Genomic DNA, 16032 nt, shown 5'->3' with positions numbered 1-16032 from the left:
GTGAAAATTAATCATTTTAGACTGAGGGACCTCATGATTTTTATGTCAGTGAACTCCCACTGCCACTTAGGGTCTGATACAGCACAACATTTGTGACACACAGGTCATACACTCAGGAATACTTGAAGTGAATGATTTGTGCATGGGTGGAAAGGTCTGATGGATAAATCTCGTTCATAATGCCTTGGGCTCATCTGATACTGGAAAAATGTACTTTTTTGTGCTAAAGAGTAAATAATCCTTCTAGCAGCCTATAGTTTAAGTTCCATTTGAAGTTAAAGTTTTAGCTAATGATGGATAAAACTCAGTAGCTCAATATTACGATGATTGACCCCACTACATATATTTAAAATAGAATTTTTCTAACATAGGATGACTAACCTGTTTGACAGACAAAACACTAGACTATCAAGGCACAATTTGTTGAATGCAAAACATTTTTACTGTTGATAATGATAGTACTAGAAATATTGTTGGAAAATGTGTGTCTGTTGAAATCAAAATGCCTTGTGAAATTGAATCACATTAGCTAAAATTTTGTTTTGGAAGATATTCCACCAGTGCCTAACCATCACATTTTGATATTTCTGGAATGAGTTTTCATATTGAAATGATCTATGTTTTAGAATGTTTAAAATTTTCGATTATATAATTCACATGTTTTGAACTTTTTAAATCAAAAGGACATGTTTGGTCACCCTAAAATGAACACAGACATTTCAAATCTTTCTTGGAGGAGAATTACACATTTTCAATTTTTTTTAATTCAAAATTAAGCTAATACTGAAATCCTTCACAAAATGTAACTCTAGATTTTCAAAGGAAGGAAGGGGTTTTTGTTTGCTTGTTTGTTTGTTTGTTTATAAAGGTAAGTTCAGAAAGGGAAAAGACATGGTTCCACAACACACAGGGGTGGGGAACCTTACGTGGGATTAGGGGGTTACTGACCCACAGGACAATCAGTTAGCAGCCACACAAAATTGACAAGCAACCAGACCAAACAAAAAACCTCTCACTGACCCAGTCCCCAACTGAGAAGCTGTAGGGTGAGTGAGAGAGATGGAGGGTCAGGGCTTACCTGACCTGAATTAACTGGGGCTAGTAGATTTTTATGGGGCCCCTCCGAGTCTCTTAAGGGAGAGCCAAAATGATTCAATGTGCAGGACAGAGTAGCTAGGAAGTGGGCTGGGCTAAAGGTGCAGGGTTTGGGCAGGAGGTAGAGTGCAGGGCGGGGTGTGTAGTCTGGGTGGAATTGGGAGTGTGGGAGGGGGCAGGGAATGGGGGCACCTTTGTGATGCAGTTCCCAGGGAAGTGCAAATGACTCTGTGTGGGTCTGTGAGCTTCAAGAAAGTGCTCCCTGCAGGCACAGCTCCTGCTGCTCCCATTGGGAGTGACGGAGGAAGAGGCAGTGCCTGTAGGAAGCACTTCTCTGCAGTAGACAAAGCAGCTTCCTACCCCCTGCTAGGCAGAGCTGGCCCATGGCTTGACATGATTGGGCCCCTCATGGCTTGGGGCTTCCACTCCACAGCAAGAGAAGGTGCTAGCACTGCTTGCTGGACATAGGTACCCTACCCCTGCACAACAGCATTGCTAATGGCTGATGTGAGGCACGAGAAAGAGATGACTGTGCACACAATTCTGTTCCAATTTAACTATGGGTACTTAATGGCACAGAGAGCCCATTTATTAAGTTTGCAGATGATACAAAGTTGGGAGGGGTTGCAAGTGTTTTGGAGAAAGTTAAAATTCAAAATGATCTGGTCAAACTGGAGAAATGGTCTGAGGTAAATAGGTTGACATTCAATAAGGACAAATGCAAAGTACTGCACTAGGAAGGAACAATCAGTTTCAAACACACAAACTGGGAAATGACTGCCTAGGAAGGAGTACTACAGAAAGGGATCTAGAGGTCACAGTGAACCACAAGTTAAAAATGAGTCAACAGTGTGACACTGTTGCAAAAATCCCAAACAACATTCTGGGATATATTAGCAGGAATGTCGCAAGCAAGATATGAGAAGTCATTCTTCCATTCTACTCTGTACTGATTAGGCCTTAACTGGAGTTTTATGTTCTTATATTTCCTAAAATGGACTCAAGACATATATTGGGCCAGACCTAAGGTTCATCCTGTCTGGTATCCTGTCTGCCGACATTGGCCGGTGTCAGATGACGCTGAGGGAGTGAACACAACAGGTAATCCTCACGTGATCCCTCTCCTGTCATCCATTTCCAGACAAACAGAGGCTAGGGACACCATTCCTACCCATCCTGGCTAATAGCCATTGATGGACCTAACCTCCATGAATCTATCTAGCTCTTTTTTGAGCCCTGTTAAAGTCCTAGTCTTCACAACATCCTCTGGCAAAGAGATCTACAGATTGGATGTGGACAAATTAGAGAAAGTCCAGAGAAGAGCAATAACAATGATTTAAGTACAAGAAAAGATTGGGGAAAAAAAAAACACCTGTCGGGATGGTCTAGATGGTGCTTAATTCTGCCATGAATGCAAGGGGTTGGACTAGATGACCTCTCGAGGTCCCTTCCATTCCTGGGAGTCTAGGAGTCTATTATTCTATTTTGGTTAATTCCTAGGAATGAGCTGTACAGATAAATCACATTTATGCCAATATGACTGCATTCATACTAGGGGGTTATAAAAATGTAATGACTCCTCATTGAAAAGTAATTTTTTTCTAGCCCTGATTTTGTCGTATGAAAATGTTTGCCATCCCAAAACCAATTTGTTTGGGTAACAAGAAATATTTTAGCCAGATCAGTTAGGGACACTGTCAAGATAAAGACCCCAAAATCATAAAAGTTCATGAACATACTCCATTGACTTCAATGGGATTTAAATCAACCCCTTATAGTATTTAAAATCCTTACACATGATGCTTAATGAAAATAAAAATTAATCTCAAGATATATAATACTGATTTCCTTATGCTACCTACTATTTTTTTCAGTTTGGACTGTGAAATGCATAGAGCTGGAAATTTCATTTCCCAGAGGTTTTCAATTTTTACAAACTTTTTTTCATTCTAATTAGGAGCAAAACCTGGAAACTTTGAAATTCTCCACAAGAAAATTAAAAAACCCTAGCAATTTAAATCTATTTGACTTTTTACATTTTAGATTCTAAACAATGTCATTTTGTAAGAACTCAAAATATTTAATTTCACAAATGTTGAAATACATTCCAATAATGACAGAATATCTTAATTCTTTTTTTCCTCCAAAACAAAATTTTGTTGAAATCTACATGATTTCAGAAAGTGTTTAGATTTCAGTAGAACTGAATTATCTGATGGAAAACTATTCCCTCAAGTCTCTCTCTCTCTTTTTTTTTAAAGCCACCTTTAAAAATTAGACATGTTCCTTTTGATTAGATTCACTTACTGTCAATAGTCCACTCCACTTTCCGGTTCTCATAAACTAGACCATTGTTCTTTTCCTCTGATGACTTTCCTTCAGGGGAATGTTTAAACCTAACATTTCCTTAAGGATGTTTTGTTACATTTCTAAAATTTAAGTAATGTAAATTTTACCCATAATCCTAGTTTTTTTTAAACCTAAGGAGCTGATTCTGAGGGCAGATCCTGTTGATCATACAGAGAGTCCCCTAATATGGATCAAATTGTTGGTTCTTTTTATGTAACGCTGAGACAAAATATGCCCTGTTTTCCAAGTTGAACTGACTGAGGAAATACCCTATGCCTAGTCGTGAGTAATGTTGAGCTCATTTATTTATTCACATAGCAACGGTTGAGTAAAATGTGGGCTTTGCCTCACAATGCATCATTTATAAGTCAGATCAGTGACTAACTCTTAACTACAACTTATTTCAGCTTGTGGGTAAGGGTTTTTTCACTCTAGATTTCTAAGACACCATAGAGATTAGATTAACTGCTGATAATTTCACATACTTTATGTCTGCAAATTATTGTTCTATTACTCATGCCATGTGGGAAGGTATAGTAAAATACTCAAACATAGTGAAAAGTTGCATTTTCCTTTTTAAAAACTATATATAAACAGTTTGCATTAAATTTGAAGGGATCCTTTCAGCACATATGAAACAGAGCAATGACTGTTGAGGCTAATGTTTCAGTTCACCCTGCACTCTGCAATTTTGCTGTATGTTTAACACGAAGGCAACATTTTGTTACAAATCCCCACAGTAGAAATTGCAACATTAAAAAAAAAGAGCAGTGCTTAATTTTATTGTTTTGGGATTTATGAATCAACCACATCCCAGAAAATGGTGGCATTTTTTTAAAAGGGGATTTTTTTATATGTTGTCCGATAGAAATATTTGTTTGCAAAACTTAGTATGTACAAATGTTTTTTCCTTTTAATATTAAAATATCCTGGCATAATAAATGCTGCTTTTAGCATGCTCCAAGTATAACTCTGAAATAGCTTTATAGAGCATGGAACAAATAAGCATCCATAAAATAGCAGGGAGGAAGAATATTTCTGGAACAAATGCTATCTGCTGTTTGTTTCCTCCCAAATAAGACAGTAGTTGTTTAAATGGGAGGAAAAACGTCAGAATGTGGCTGAACTCATGAACTGCACTGCTGTAGTCTGGGCCAAAGATTTAAGGGTGGTGCTGGTGACTGGCAAATGTTTCTGCTTTCTCATAGATTCAATTAGCAGCAGATGTTAGACAAATAGAAAAGTCTCTCCTCAGAGACGTGTCCCTGCAGTCCTTGTTTATTTCAAATAGGGATGTGAACTACTTGTTGCTCCTCCTCCCTTGCTGCCTCTATCAGAAAGAGTCAGCAAGGAGGCGGTGCTTCAAGGCACCCTTATCGACTAATCAAATAGTTGATGCAAATTGCATCAACTATTCGATTAGCCAATTCATATAAATTTAACATCCCTAATCTCAAAAACCTCAAAAGGTGGAGAAAGTTTAGAAGGGCAAGGAAAGTGGCAGAGTAGAGTAGCTCTGGAAATTTACCAAAATAGCCATTCTGAATAGTCTCCCCAAAATAATTATTTTGGGAGTAAGCCCCTGTGTGTATACTCTTATTCTGGAACAAGAGTGCCTTTTCAGTTTTAGATTAGTCCACTGTAGAAATGTTGACATACCAAAAATTTATCTCTGAAATATTAAATTGTTTTGTGTTGGGTCAGCATCCATTTGTGTAACTGCAGTGCCTCATGGGAGTTCTGGGTCCTTCTTGGCTCCATTCTCCCCTTCTATCCTGGGATGTATCACAGTCTCTCTGAGACTGAGCTGCTGTGGTACATCATAGTCTCATGTTTTGTCTTCTGTTGAATTTTCTGTCAGAAAATTCTACTGACATCTCTTACTTGCTGGGGAAAAACTTTGAATTTTGATGAAACTTCATTATCCAATGGGACAACTTTCATTATAAGACCGTATGCACCACCATAAATCAGTGAGCAAGTGTGAGGTTTTGCAGGGTTTTTTAATTGTTTTATTGTTCAGAGCTGTTACTAACCTGGAGGGGGCAATACCTACTGCACATATAACATACACTTCATTCGTCTTAAACACATTCCAGCTGGTGCTATCAAAGGAATTTTCAAACAACGAATGCAGCTTCAATTCACCCCTGCATATTTTACATATGAGGCAACTGAAATACTAAGAAGTTGCCCAAGGTTACACAGAAGTCTCTAGCAAGGCTTGGAACCCAGGTTTCTTGGCTGCCAGACTACTGTTTCTTAACTATAAGACTTGCCTGTCTCTTGAGAGCAGGGATAGATGGAAACTTGTAAGAGGAGGATTTTTTACTCTTCTTCCTTGGATGCACTTTATATTTGAGCATGATAATTTTGTTATAAACTACCACTCAGCCAGAAAACCTCAATGAGGGTCATTCTAAGCCATCCCTCATTATTGTAGGCAATTTAAGGTTATTTTTAAAAGGGGGTATTTTCATTTGACAAGAGAAACTGATACAGCACTGTTCTGAACAACTTAGTATGCCAGAATTGTTACATCACTATAATTTCCTTCTTTGCAATTTCTACCATGTTACCTAAACAAGGCTTTATCTGTTTATCTCAGGGTTGCTGCTGATTTAAGAACAGACTATTCCTGCCTGATAAGAGCTCCCAATTTGGGTGTGTAATGTTTTGTGCATAGGCCAAATCTCATGTTTGCTCAGAGGAAAAAAAGTAATTGTTTACAAAAAGGTTGTAAGTCTAAATGCTGCTGCTGCTGCTGCTGCTGCTTAGGAGGTTCCTTTGAGTATAGTTGTCTCCAGTTGTTGTTTTGGGTGGTGAGAAATTTAAATGTATGAAAAGTGCATCATAGTATAGCTACGGTTGCCAGACGTCCAGTTTCACAGGGTGGGTTTCTGCGTGGCCTAAGGGACAGGACACTTGCCAGGGGAAGACAGGGTTGTGCATTCAAGTCCCGCCTCCCCTGGGTCAGGTCAGGACAAGACAGGACTGCCAACAGGTGGGCAGCCTCAGGGCAGGAGGGATAAGAGGCACCCTGACCGTAAGGTGGTGGGGTGGGGATTCCCCCATGGCCTAGGGGACAGTATTTGAGCTTTCTGTTCAGGAAACAAATTGAGAAAAATATAAATGTCTGGTATTTTCTAAATAAGATGTAATGTAGATTGTGATGTAATGTAATGTCAAGTATGTCTGGTATTTTTGTTGGCAGCCTTAAGTATAGCTCTTTGAGAGGTGAATATCTTTCAGTAGCTTTGCCAACATACTGACAAGCAGAGTCTCTGTTAACAAAAGCAGGCACAGAAGCCTGCTTACGATAGTGGGGGCAGGTATTGCAAATCTGAGAAAACATTCGTCATTTTATTAGTCAGAGCAAGGAGCCCTAGGATCAAGTGTTCAGGACTTCAAGCTCCCTTTAGTACTTAAAGCCTGCTTTACTGATCCTTTGAGAATACGGATTTGGGATGAGAGGCTATTCACTAGTCAGCCAAAGAAGTCAAGAGCAAAAATTTCCCTTTCAATTAGGATTTTTTAAGGGCTCTGGAATCTTGTGGCTACCATGCTCTTCTCTTAGTGCAACAGCAGGATAAATAAATTGCAAAAGAATATAGATGATTAGGAAAGATGCATCTTTTATTTTATTCCTTCTCCCTTCAATTCTTGATTCATCTCAGAACCTATCATATCCAGCAGACTTACAGCTCCCTCTCCTTTCAGTGTAATTGTTTTGGTCTTTAAACTGTCTTGATTGTTTGCAGCCAGAGATTTCAGGAATTGGAAATGTGTAATAGACACTGTCTGGAGCTAATCAAAGGAGGTCACTGAAATTCAGTTTGTCATCCACGGAGTCTGTCCTTAATGGGTGATTGGTGAGGCATCAGGGTTGCTAGGTTAAATCTTTTCAGGTGGGGTTAGAGCAGTCCTGGGCAAAATATGGCCTGGGGGCCATATCCGGCCCACCAAACCACTGGATCTGGCCCGCAGATGCTGCGAGGAGCCCCAGGCAGGCTTAGGGTTGCCAGGTGTCCGGTTTTGAACCGGACAGTCCAGTATTTGAGCTTTCTGTTCAGGAAACAAATTGAGAAAATATAAATGAGAAAATATAAGTATCCGGTATTGTCTAAATAAGATGTAATGTAGATTGTGTTGTGATGTAATGTCAAGTGTGTCCGGTATTTTTGTTGAAACCATCTGGCAACCCTAGGCAGGCTCCTTACTTGCCCACATACCACCCACAAGTCACTCAGAAAAGCGTCTGTAGGGCCATTTCTTTTTAAAAACTTGAGCCCAGAGGGGAGGGAAAGAAGGCTTCAGGTACCTGACCTCAGCACAATCCCATTGGACCGTTTCTAGCCAGAAATCAGCCAATGGGGAGCTGCCTGTCTGAATAGCAGGCAACACATGAAGCACTCTGTCCCTCTGGCTCAGAGTTATTCACACACGCACATTGCCCTGCAGCCTGTGGGGGTGGGGCAGGCTCCCAATCTGAGTGAGAAACATGCTTGGCAGCTGGCCGGGAATCACTTGGGTAAGTCTCCTGGCTAGAGCCTGCCTGCAGCACCCCAGCCCTTCCTTTTGCCCCCCTACTCCATATACCCAAACCCTCTGCCTCCCTCCTACATCCATATATGCGAGAGCTCTCAGGGTCAGAAACCTACAGCCCACTCAGCCACTTCTCTGAATTAAAGTTACTTTAAATCATCTGAGTAATTGGCCAGTCCAGTGCCCCAGGTCACAACCCCCGCCTTCACCCAAACTCCCTCCCAGACCCCACTCTCCCTCCTGCACCCCAATCCCTTACCCCAAGCTCCCTTCTGTACCCAATCTCCATCCCAGACCCCACATTTCCTCCATTAATATCATGGAAGAGTGTGGCCCTTGATCACCTGCCAAAATCTTGGAATGCCCCCCCCATCAGAAATTATTACCCTATGTTAAAGTAATCTTTCCTGAGTAACTGCAGCGCATAGTCCCACACTGGCTTCCTAAAGAAGCTTCAGTAGTATTCAGTAGCAATAAAGGAGTAGATGTGATGCAGGAGGGAAAGACAGGGCTAAGCTGACAGGCAAATTGTTCCTTCCAAGCCAATGCTAAGCAAGCTGGTAGCTTCTTTTGCTAGAGATCAAATGATTCATAAAACATATTATATTCTATGTAAACAGTGGCCACGATAGCAATGTATCTTCATGCAGATGGCCTTTTGTAACTTACAAGGAACTAAATCGTAAGTCAATCTAACAATTGGTCAGATTTTGCATCGAAAATTACTCTTAGAAAAATGCACATCCAGGCTTTCTGAAGTCCAAGTTTAGGCAGGAATTTTAAAGGAAACAGGTGTTTTAGTGCCTCTGAGTTTGAATCCTGATAAGTTTGCTTTTAAACCTTGAACACTCAGGATTTTACATGCTCGTTTTACAACCAGATATTTTTACATTAGTTACTCGTCAATTGGATTCTCCAAAGAGGCAATTTATATAGGCCTCCTTCAACTTCTTTTGAAGGTGCTTAGTTATACAGCTTTAGCCAAAGACGTCTGAATAAAGTTCATTACTATTTAATCTTAGGAATAGGAGAAGGAGAAATGATGTAGGATTTCCCCTAATAAAACCAGTGTAACTGCTCCAATAAAGATCATATCTCCACCTGTGAAGCAAGCCAGTAGTTTTCAGATGGTAAATTCATCCACCTGCAGATCCTCTCACATAAAATGATGCTTTTCCTCCAAAAGAAAATTAATTTTGAAAGTTCAAACAAAACTCTGTAGAGCATGAACTGAAATTATTTCAAAATTCTTTGTTCTCTTTTTTGATAATTTATTTGTTACCAATGAAAACAAACTATAATAAGTTTGAAAGTCTCAGAAGTTTTCCAAATGGAAAAGGCTGTGTCTAGAAAGAAAAGAATCTCACCTTCTTGCCAGTATAAACTTCAAGCTGAAGTTTTAAACTGTGGCACCTTTTGGCCACTTGCTTCCTGCTCAAGTTTCCCTCCCTATTATTCTGTCTGCTCCCAGTCAGTGTGCGTCACTGAGACATACTTATAAAGAATATACCCTAACGGCCAACATTTATTTACTGATGGCTGCACCAGTCAGCTGTTCTACAGCATGTGAAACAGAAAGGGTTTTACAACATTGTTCCTCCGCCCACCTTGGACATTCAATGTGCACGTACACAGAAGACAACTGCCAAGTGTTATATTTACTCAAGGCTTTATATTAAAGTATCCCTTCTTATCACGGTTAGCTGGCTTCCTGTTCTTCCAGGTAGGGACCTATGGTTGCCACTACAACTACGTAGTTTTTTAAAATGTCGCTTCCCATTAAGACCTCTCCATCATGACAGTACACCATAAAAACTGGGCATCCTATTTACTTAAACAAGGTAAATATGGCTTGCCAAAGAACAATACACCATACTGCCTTATGTGTTCTAAACTCTTACGTGCTAACAAAGATGGGGGTTGGAGTGGCGTGGTGTGCATGTGATGTAAGAATGGGAAAATGCTTCTGCCTGTCACCAGTTGCTCCTCTAAGAGTGGGCCCAGAATAGTTTCCCTTTGCTATGAAGTCAGGTGCCCATTATCCACTTCACTTCTCTTTATATGCAGCATGTGTTCAAGCTAGGTAACTAGCAGCCTAATAGGAAGCAAACTGAGTTTTACTCATACATTCCTAAGCCTTCAGGCTCTGTCTTTTTATTTAGACCCCTACTGTTGCATGTGCACACAACCTGAATTGAAGTAAAGATATGGAGGTCAAGGCACTCACCTTGCTGCTGAAAGGTGAACCATCAGTACCACCCAAGCTTCTTTGCACTGATGGAGGCACTTGGTAAACATCTTGCTCCTGTATCCCATGGCCAGTAGGTACCTGGTAGATTCCCTGATTCAGATGGGAAGGTGGCACCTGGTATACCTCGTCCCAAGATGAGGCCTGTGAACTTGGCGTTTGGTAGATTGTCTGCTGATTATAGGATTGTTGCATTGATCTGGAGTTGGATGTGTCCTGGTTAGATGGACTAACCTGCACTGGGCCTATCAAAAGTTTCACCCGATTGCCTGGAACAATGCCTTGTCGGCCATGTAAAGAGCAGAGCCACCATCCTTCCAGCCCTGCAGTGTTCTGTTCTATTACTGTCAGAATGTCTCCTTTGCGGAAAGCCAGCTCCTCTGCACATTCTGGGACGTTATCGTACAAGGCTCTTGCCATAAGATTCTATAGAGACAGAGCAGGGGGAGAGAAATGGAACATGAGTTAGAATTTCAACAGCATCCATTCAGAACTTAAACACATTCAGTTCTGGATGCACCTGGCAGCCAAGGAGGAATAAGAATTGATTTTAAAAACCAGAATAAATTACATGAAAAAGACACAATATGGAATTTTTCCAAAACATGAGGAAAATTGTGATGTTTACATTAGCCATTGATGCTGAGAGATTTCCCAATAATTCTAACAGCCAGGTAGAGACTATCAGAGTGACCATAACAAAGGCTTTTTTTATCAGCGTCATGGGCCTGAACTCAGAGGAATCCAGGTGTTTCCGAGTTTTACCTTCAGCTCAGGCACCTATTTCTCCTATTACTTTGAGCAAGTCACTTCCAGCGGTGCTGGAGCTAGGCCTGCTGGGGGGAGGGGGGAAGCTGCAGCGCTCCCTTGCTTGTAGTAGTAGTAGTAATAAACACAAAATCCATGATTTCCAACATCAGCACCCCTACTATAAAAATTGTTCCAGCATCCTGGCCATATTCCTCTGCCTTAGTTCCCCCATTTGTATAATAAAGATGATAATACTTGCCTCTCTCTGAGATGTGCTAATTAACTACTTTCTGGTTAGACAAAATCCTTACAGGTGAATAAGAGTCTTTTCCCTTTCTTCATCCTTTCCATAATTTCTTTTGAAAATGTTATACAGCATTCCATGGCAGTCTTATGGAGATAAAATGTCCATTTGTAACAATGCCTAAGACCTACAGAGCAGAGCCCTGAGAGTGCATCTTTGTTTCCCTCCGTGTACAGTGAATGTGTCTATTGAAGGAACGTGGTCTCATCACATATATAGTTCCAAAGTGTCAGGAGGCCCCAGTGGAGGTTATGAACACATTGTGCTAAGTATTGTACAAAACTATACTGTGCTGTCCTTATCCCAAAGACCTCCTGTCTAGTTATATAACTTTATTACACAAACTTATCCATACATATCTAAAAATATGCTGTTGCCTGTCACAGACCAAACACACTTTCCCTCTAGCTGTCTCTTTCTGTATGCATGTCTGTCTGGCACATTCAGTACTGAGTAGTTAGCCAATGAGGTATTCAATGGAAAGTAGGCAGGCGGTGTATGCTGACATTCCTGGAACCCTCACAAAGGCCCTCGGCATTTCATTTCTTGGCTCTGGCGATGTTTCCAAGTGTGCTGGCAACTACAACTCCACGCCTGCCTGCTTTGCAGTGAAGGCAGTCGGCAGAGACCGTTATAAACTAATTGTAAGCACTTGGAAAAATATAAGGGGCACTGTATCTGAAGTACTGTAGTTAAAATATTTGGCTGTTGTGCACACAAATGAAACAGTGCTAATTTATTGCAAGAAGGGATGTGGCTCGCTTCAATTGGCTTGTAGATTTACTTTGCCTCGTTTGCTTGACAAAGACTTTTGAATGGTGACTTGATTTGATGTATTTTTATTTTTCCCCTCAGACATGTCAAACCACTTTTTTTTTTTAATCCACACTTGTTCTCTTTTCCTCACTGATCTCTCTCTTTTTTTTCCCCCTGTGCTTCTTAAAGAACTAGCCAATTAGCCTGTCATAAGACGTGATTTTCAGGTCTCTCCTCTATGTCGGTCGTCTTTCCTGAGCCTCCGGTCTCTCTCTCTTTCTCTTCCTACTGCCTCCTCCTCTCGCTCTCTCTCTCTGTCTCTCTCTTTCTCTTCTCTTCCCCCTCCTGCCTCTCACTCGGGGGACCATGCAGCCCAAATGGCTTTTTGGGCTCCGCACTCCCCATGCAGCATGGGGAGTGCGGAGCCCAAATGGTCGCTTGTGCCACTTGCTCCCATGCGACAGCCTGGCTAAGCGGCAAAGAAGTCAGCTGAGCACAATGGCAGGAAACAAAGGAGGGGTGGGGGGGTGATGTTCACAACCAGGGGGGCGGGGTCTGGAGCAGCTGTCATGCCACACATCACCGCCCCGCCCCCCTTCCCCTCCCGCCGTGGCTCTTGGCTGACTTCTGCACCGCTCAGCCAGGCTGCCCAGGGGTAGCAAGCGGCCGTTTGGGCCCCACACTCCCCATGCAGCACGGGCTGCCGAGAGGGAACAGCCAGCATTTCAGCAACAGCGCTGCCCAGAGGCAACAGCCAGAATTTCAGCGTTACAGACGTTCAGACACTGGGCTTCTATATACATGATATCCAGACTAAGTTGGCTTTGTTTAGCTCAGTGCTCCCCATAGTCTAGAGTGAGCCATGAGGGAATGATGAAGGTCTAACTGGGGGGTGATGAAGATGCATGCATGAAGATGGTAGACCATTAACACACACAGCTGGACTGAAGTGGGTGGGTGTGATTGGGTTTCATATTTCTGAATGTGAGCTTGGCTTTCAAAAGTTTGTAAACTATTGGCTTAATTTGCATTTCATTGGTGTTATTACTGAGGTCAAATAAATTTTGATCTTGCTTAGAGTGGATGGGACAACAACAAAACCACATTGCAAGTTCAATTTACAGCACTAGGTCCAAATTCCTCCCTGGGATAAGTCCATTCACTTAATGAGCTTTTGATGCTGGGAGATTTCAGTGGGGCTATGTAAGGGATAAATTTGCTCCCTGTCTTTACAGGGCTGTAAAACTATCCTGCAGCATGGTTAAAACTATCCTATCTGCCCTGTTATAACACAATCCCCTGACTAAACAGATTTTGCTGTTAAGATGGGCCCTGACAAGCTGAGAGGGAAAGACTCCTGTGCAGATAGATAATTGCTTAAAATTGGATTAATCTGTCTACATGTACTTCTAATGTGCCTCTCACTGTAGCAATTAGATATCCAAGACTCAGTGCTTTTTGGCTAGCTGGGGCTGTTTAATGGGGCCTTTGAAGGGGTGGAATGGATTAAAGATGAGGGAAGGGAGGAGGAAGACTGAGGAAGGTCCACCAAACATTCCAGAGTATTTAAAAAATAAATGACTGGCTAATACAGACTTTAAATAAATACATGTATTTCAACTGTATTTTATTAATTTAAAGGTGTTTGAGTGGAATTATATGCAGAACAAAACCTTGAGCTGCGCTGGTATTAGAAGAGATAAAAATTCCCATGCAAAAATCTTTCTAGTTACTTGTTATCTTTTCCTAGTGACCTTCTCACTATCTGGTTAGCAGTATGTTAATGTTTCATGAGTCTGTCTCAAATACCTTCAGATCCTCATTGTCAGTGTTACCCAAGGCACCCACAGGTTGGTTATCCTAAAATGGATTGTCAGTTATTTCACACCAGTGTCTCCAAGTGCATGCAGAGATTAGCATTTTGAAAATGGCCCTCTACAGCAACACCAGTGTCAGGAAACAATGCAGCACGCATGGAGTCATGAATATTTTCAGGTAGGCAAATGATCAACAGGAGTTTTCGACATCTGACATTGCTTGCTTTTAAGTAAGTGGACTCAGTAAGTAGTAACTGCATATTTTCCCTCTGCTTTTCCTCTCCTAGCTGCAGCAAATCTTCCAGGTCCTGATTCTCCCTCAGTGGGAGATCTAGTTTCCTGGAGGGAAAATAAGGCCCCTACCTCAGGTGCTACGTTTATTAGTACGTTTGGCTGTAGAAAACAGTAAGCCTGCATGCAATAACTTTTGAATAACGCAGCCATTCCCATGCACCAGAAGATGAAAGCTGGTTATTTATACTTATGGTGGTGTCCACACGTGACCTCTGTTGTCCCTGGTATCAGTTACTCAGACTCGCTCATCATCAGAAGCATACCCACACATCCGATTCTAGGGCTATTTGTCAGTATATTTCCCTCCTGTCTCTTAGTCATTTCTTCCTTGAAATCTCTTCAGAAACACAGAGGAGTAAACAGGGCGCTACTGAAAATGCTAACCCACAAATCCTGTGTGAAACGCATTTTATTTTTATTGGCAGGGTGGGATTTGGAAGTTGCTAAATTTCCCAGGCTAACATCTTGTACTGTTTGCACATGGATTGTTCAGGATGCAGTCAACCAATGGAGATTAGTGTCTCCATTTTAACTGGGAATTATTACATCCCTAATTTAAAAGTTAATTGGTTAAATGCCACACTTAACTGGCTAACACAAGATCAGCCAAGGGCAGAGGACTGCTCTGGCTGGGCTGAGCCGCCTGTTAATCGGTTATTGCGTAAGTATGCTGGTAAGTTTGAGGCTTACTGGGTAACCAGTTAACTCTTTACATCCGTAATTTAAATCAGAAGAAGCAGAGGACAGTTTCTTAGCATTTAGGAACAATTTAGAGTCTGTGTTAAGGAGCCTTATTTCGTTTAGTTGGATTAAGTGCTGGTCTATTTGGGGACTATCCTCCCCATTCACCCAACACATACTAATAATGAATAGGGGCCTCCCTTGAGCTTCTCAGGGCCCTAAGCAATTGCTTAGTCTGTTTATGCCTAGTGCCAGCTCCGATTTCCTGTCACAAAATGTCCTTCTTGATCAGTGGAGGGCAATGAGCAACTGTGGGCCAGACATGGTTCACCAAGGTTAGCCCCTGGTGGGCTGCTGGCCCTTTATTTATCTGCATGTCTGTAGATACGACCAATCGCAGCTCCCCCATTCCTATCCAATGGGAGTTGTGGGGAGTGGTATCCTGGTCCTTACCACTTCCTGCAGCTCCTGTTGTCCAGGAATGGCGATCCGCAGCCAATGGGAGCTGCAGTCCGCTGTACCTGCGGGGACACAGGCAAATCAAGTGCTAGTGGCCCACCAGGAACTACCTCCAGCTTACTGCCCACCTCTGTTCTTTATCTAATAATTCCAATAGTGGGCAAGGTTCTGATCTCACTCCCATGGTCACTGTTGGGCCTGTTAAGGTTGGTTACTCAGACACTTTCTTCCAGAACTACAGCATAAACAGGCCTCTCAAGTCTTCCCTGAGGAGACCAGTTGCTCTGCTCTACTGTATCTTCTGTTCGCCTGCAGTTCTTTACTTGCCTTTTACTTTTTAAATGGGCGGGTCTACACAGCACTTTGGAGCCAGCCTCCCAGCCCAGGCTGGCAGAGTTTGGCTGGTGGGCCTTGTACTTGCAGACTCTAAACAGCTGTAAAGACAGCGCCTTGAAGGTGGAACTCAGGTTCTGATGCCCACTTTGCTCCTCTAGGCTTCAGAGCCTGAGCCACAGCTTCAAAGCACTGTCTCCACCAGGTCTGGGCATGCTCACTCCAAAATGCTGTGTAGACGCAAGCTTGTTCTTCTTAGTTGGTAGGGATCTTCTGTAGTGGAATTTGCCCCTTGCCCGAAAAAGATAAGGAACTAGCCTAACAGCAGTTAGGGGCCCACTAGCCTGTGAGCAACAATGAAGCTGTATTTCACATTTTCTAACTTGTGACAGGCACAAGCA

At 42.1% G+C, this 16032-nt stretch overlaps 1 protein-coding gene across 5 annotated transcripts in view; it reads right to left on the bottom strand.

Moving 5' to 3' along the window:
* The window catches only part of NEDD9 (neural precursor cell expressed, developmentally down-regulated 9), a 153492-nt gene that overhangs the window by 19625 nt on the left and 117835 nt on the right, over nucleotides 1-16032 (bottom strand). For 3 of the 5 annotated variants that reach the window (XM_075921258.1, XM_075921259.1, XM_006138774.4), the window contains one exon: nucleotides 10217-10663. In XM_075921258.1, coding sequence (XP_075777373.1) covers nucleotides 10217-10663 — 447 coding nt within the window. Of the gene's footprint in view, nucleotides 1-3402; nucleotides 6205-10216; nucleotides 10664-15292; nucleotides 15361-16032 lie in introns of those variants that run through there. The other 2 variants (XM_075921260.1, XM_025179322.2) reach the window with 2 other exon arrangements.

Source organism: Pelodiscus sinensis, chromosome 2, assembly GCF_049634645.1.
Source record: "Pelodiscus sinensis isolate JC-2024 chromosome 2, ASM4963464v1, whole genome shotgun sequence".
Taxonomy (NCBI): domain Eukaryota; kingdom Metazoa; phylum Chordata; order Testudines; family Trionychidae; genus Pelodiscus; species Pelodiscus sinensis.
This window is presented reverse-complemented; position numbering and strand designations above follow the sequence as displayed.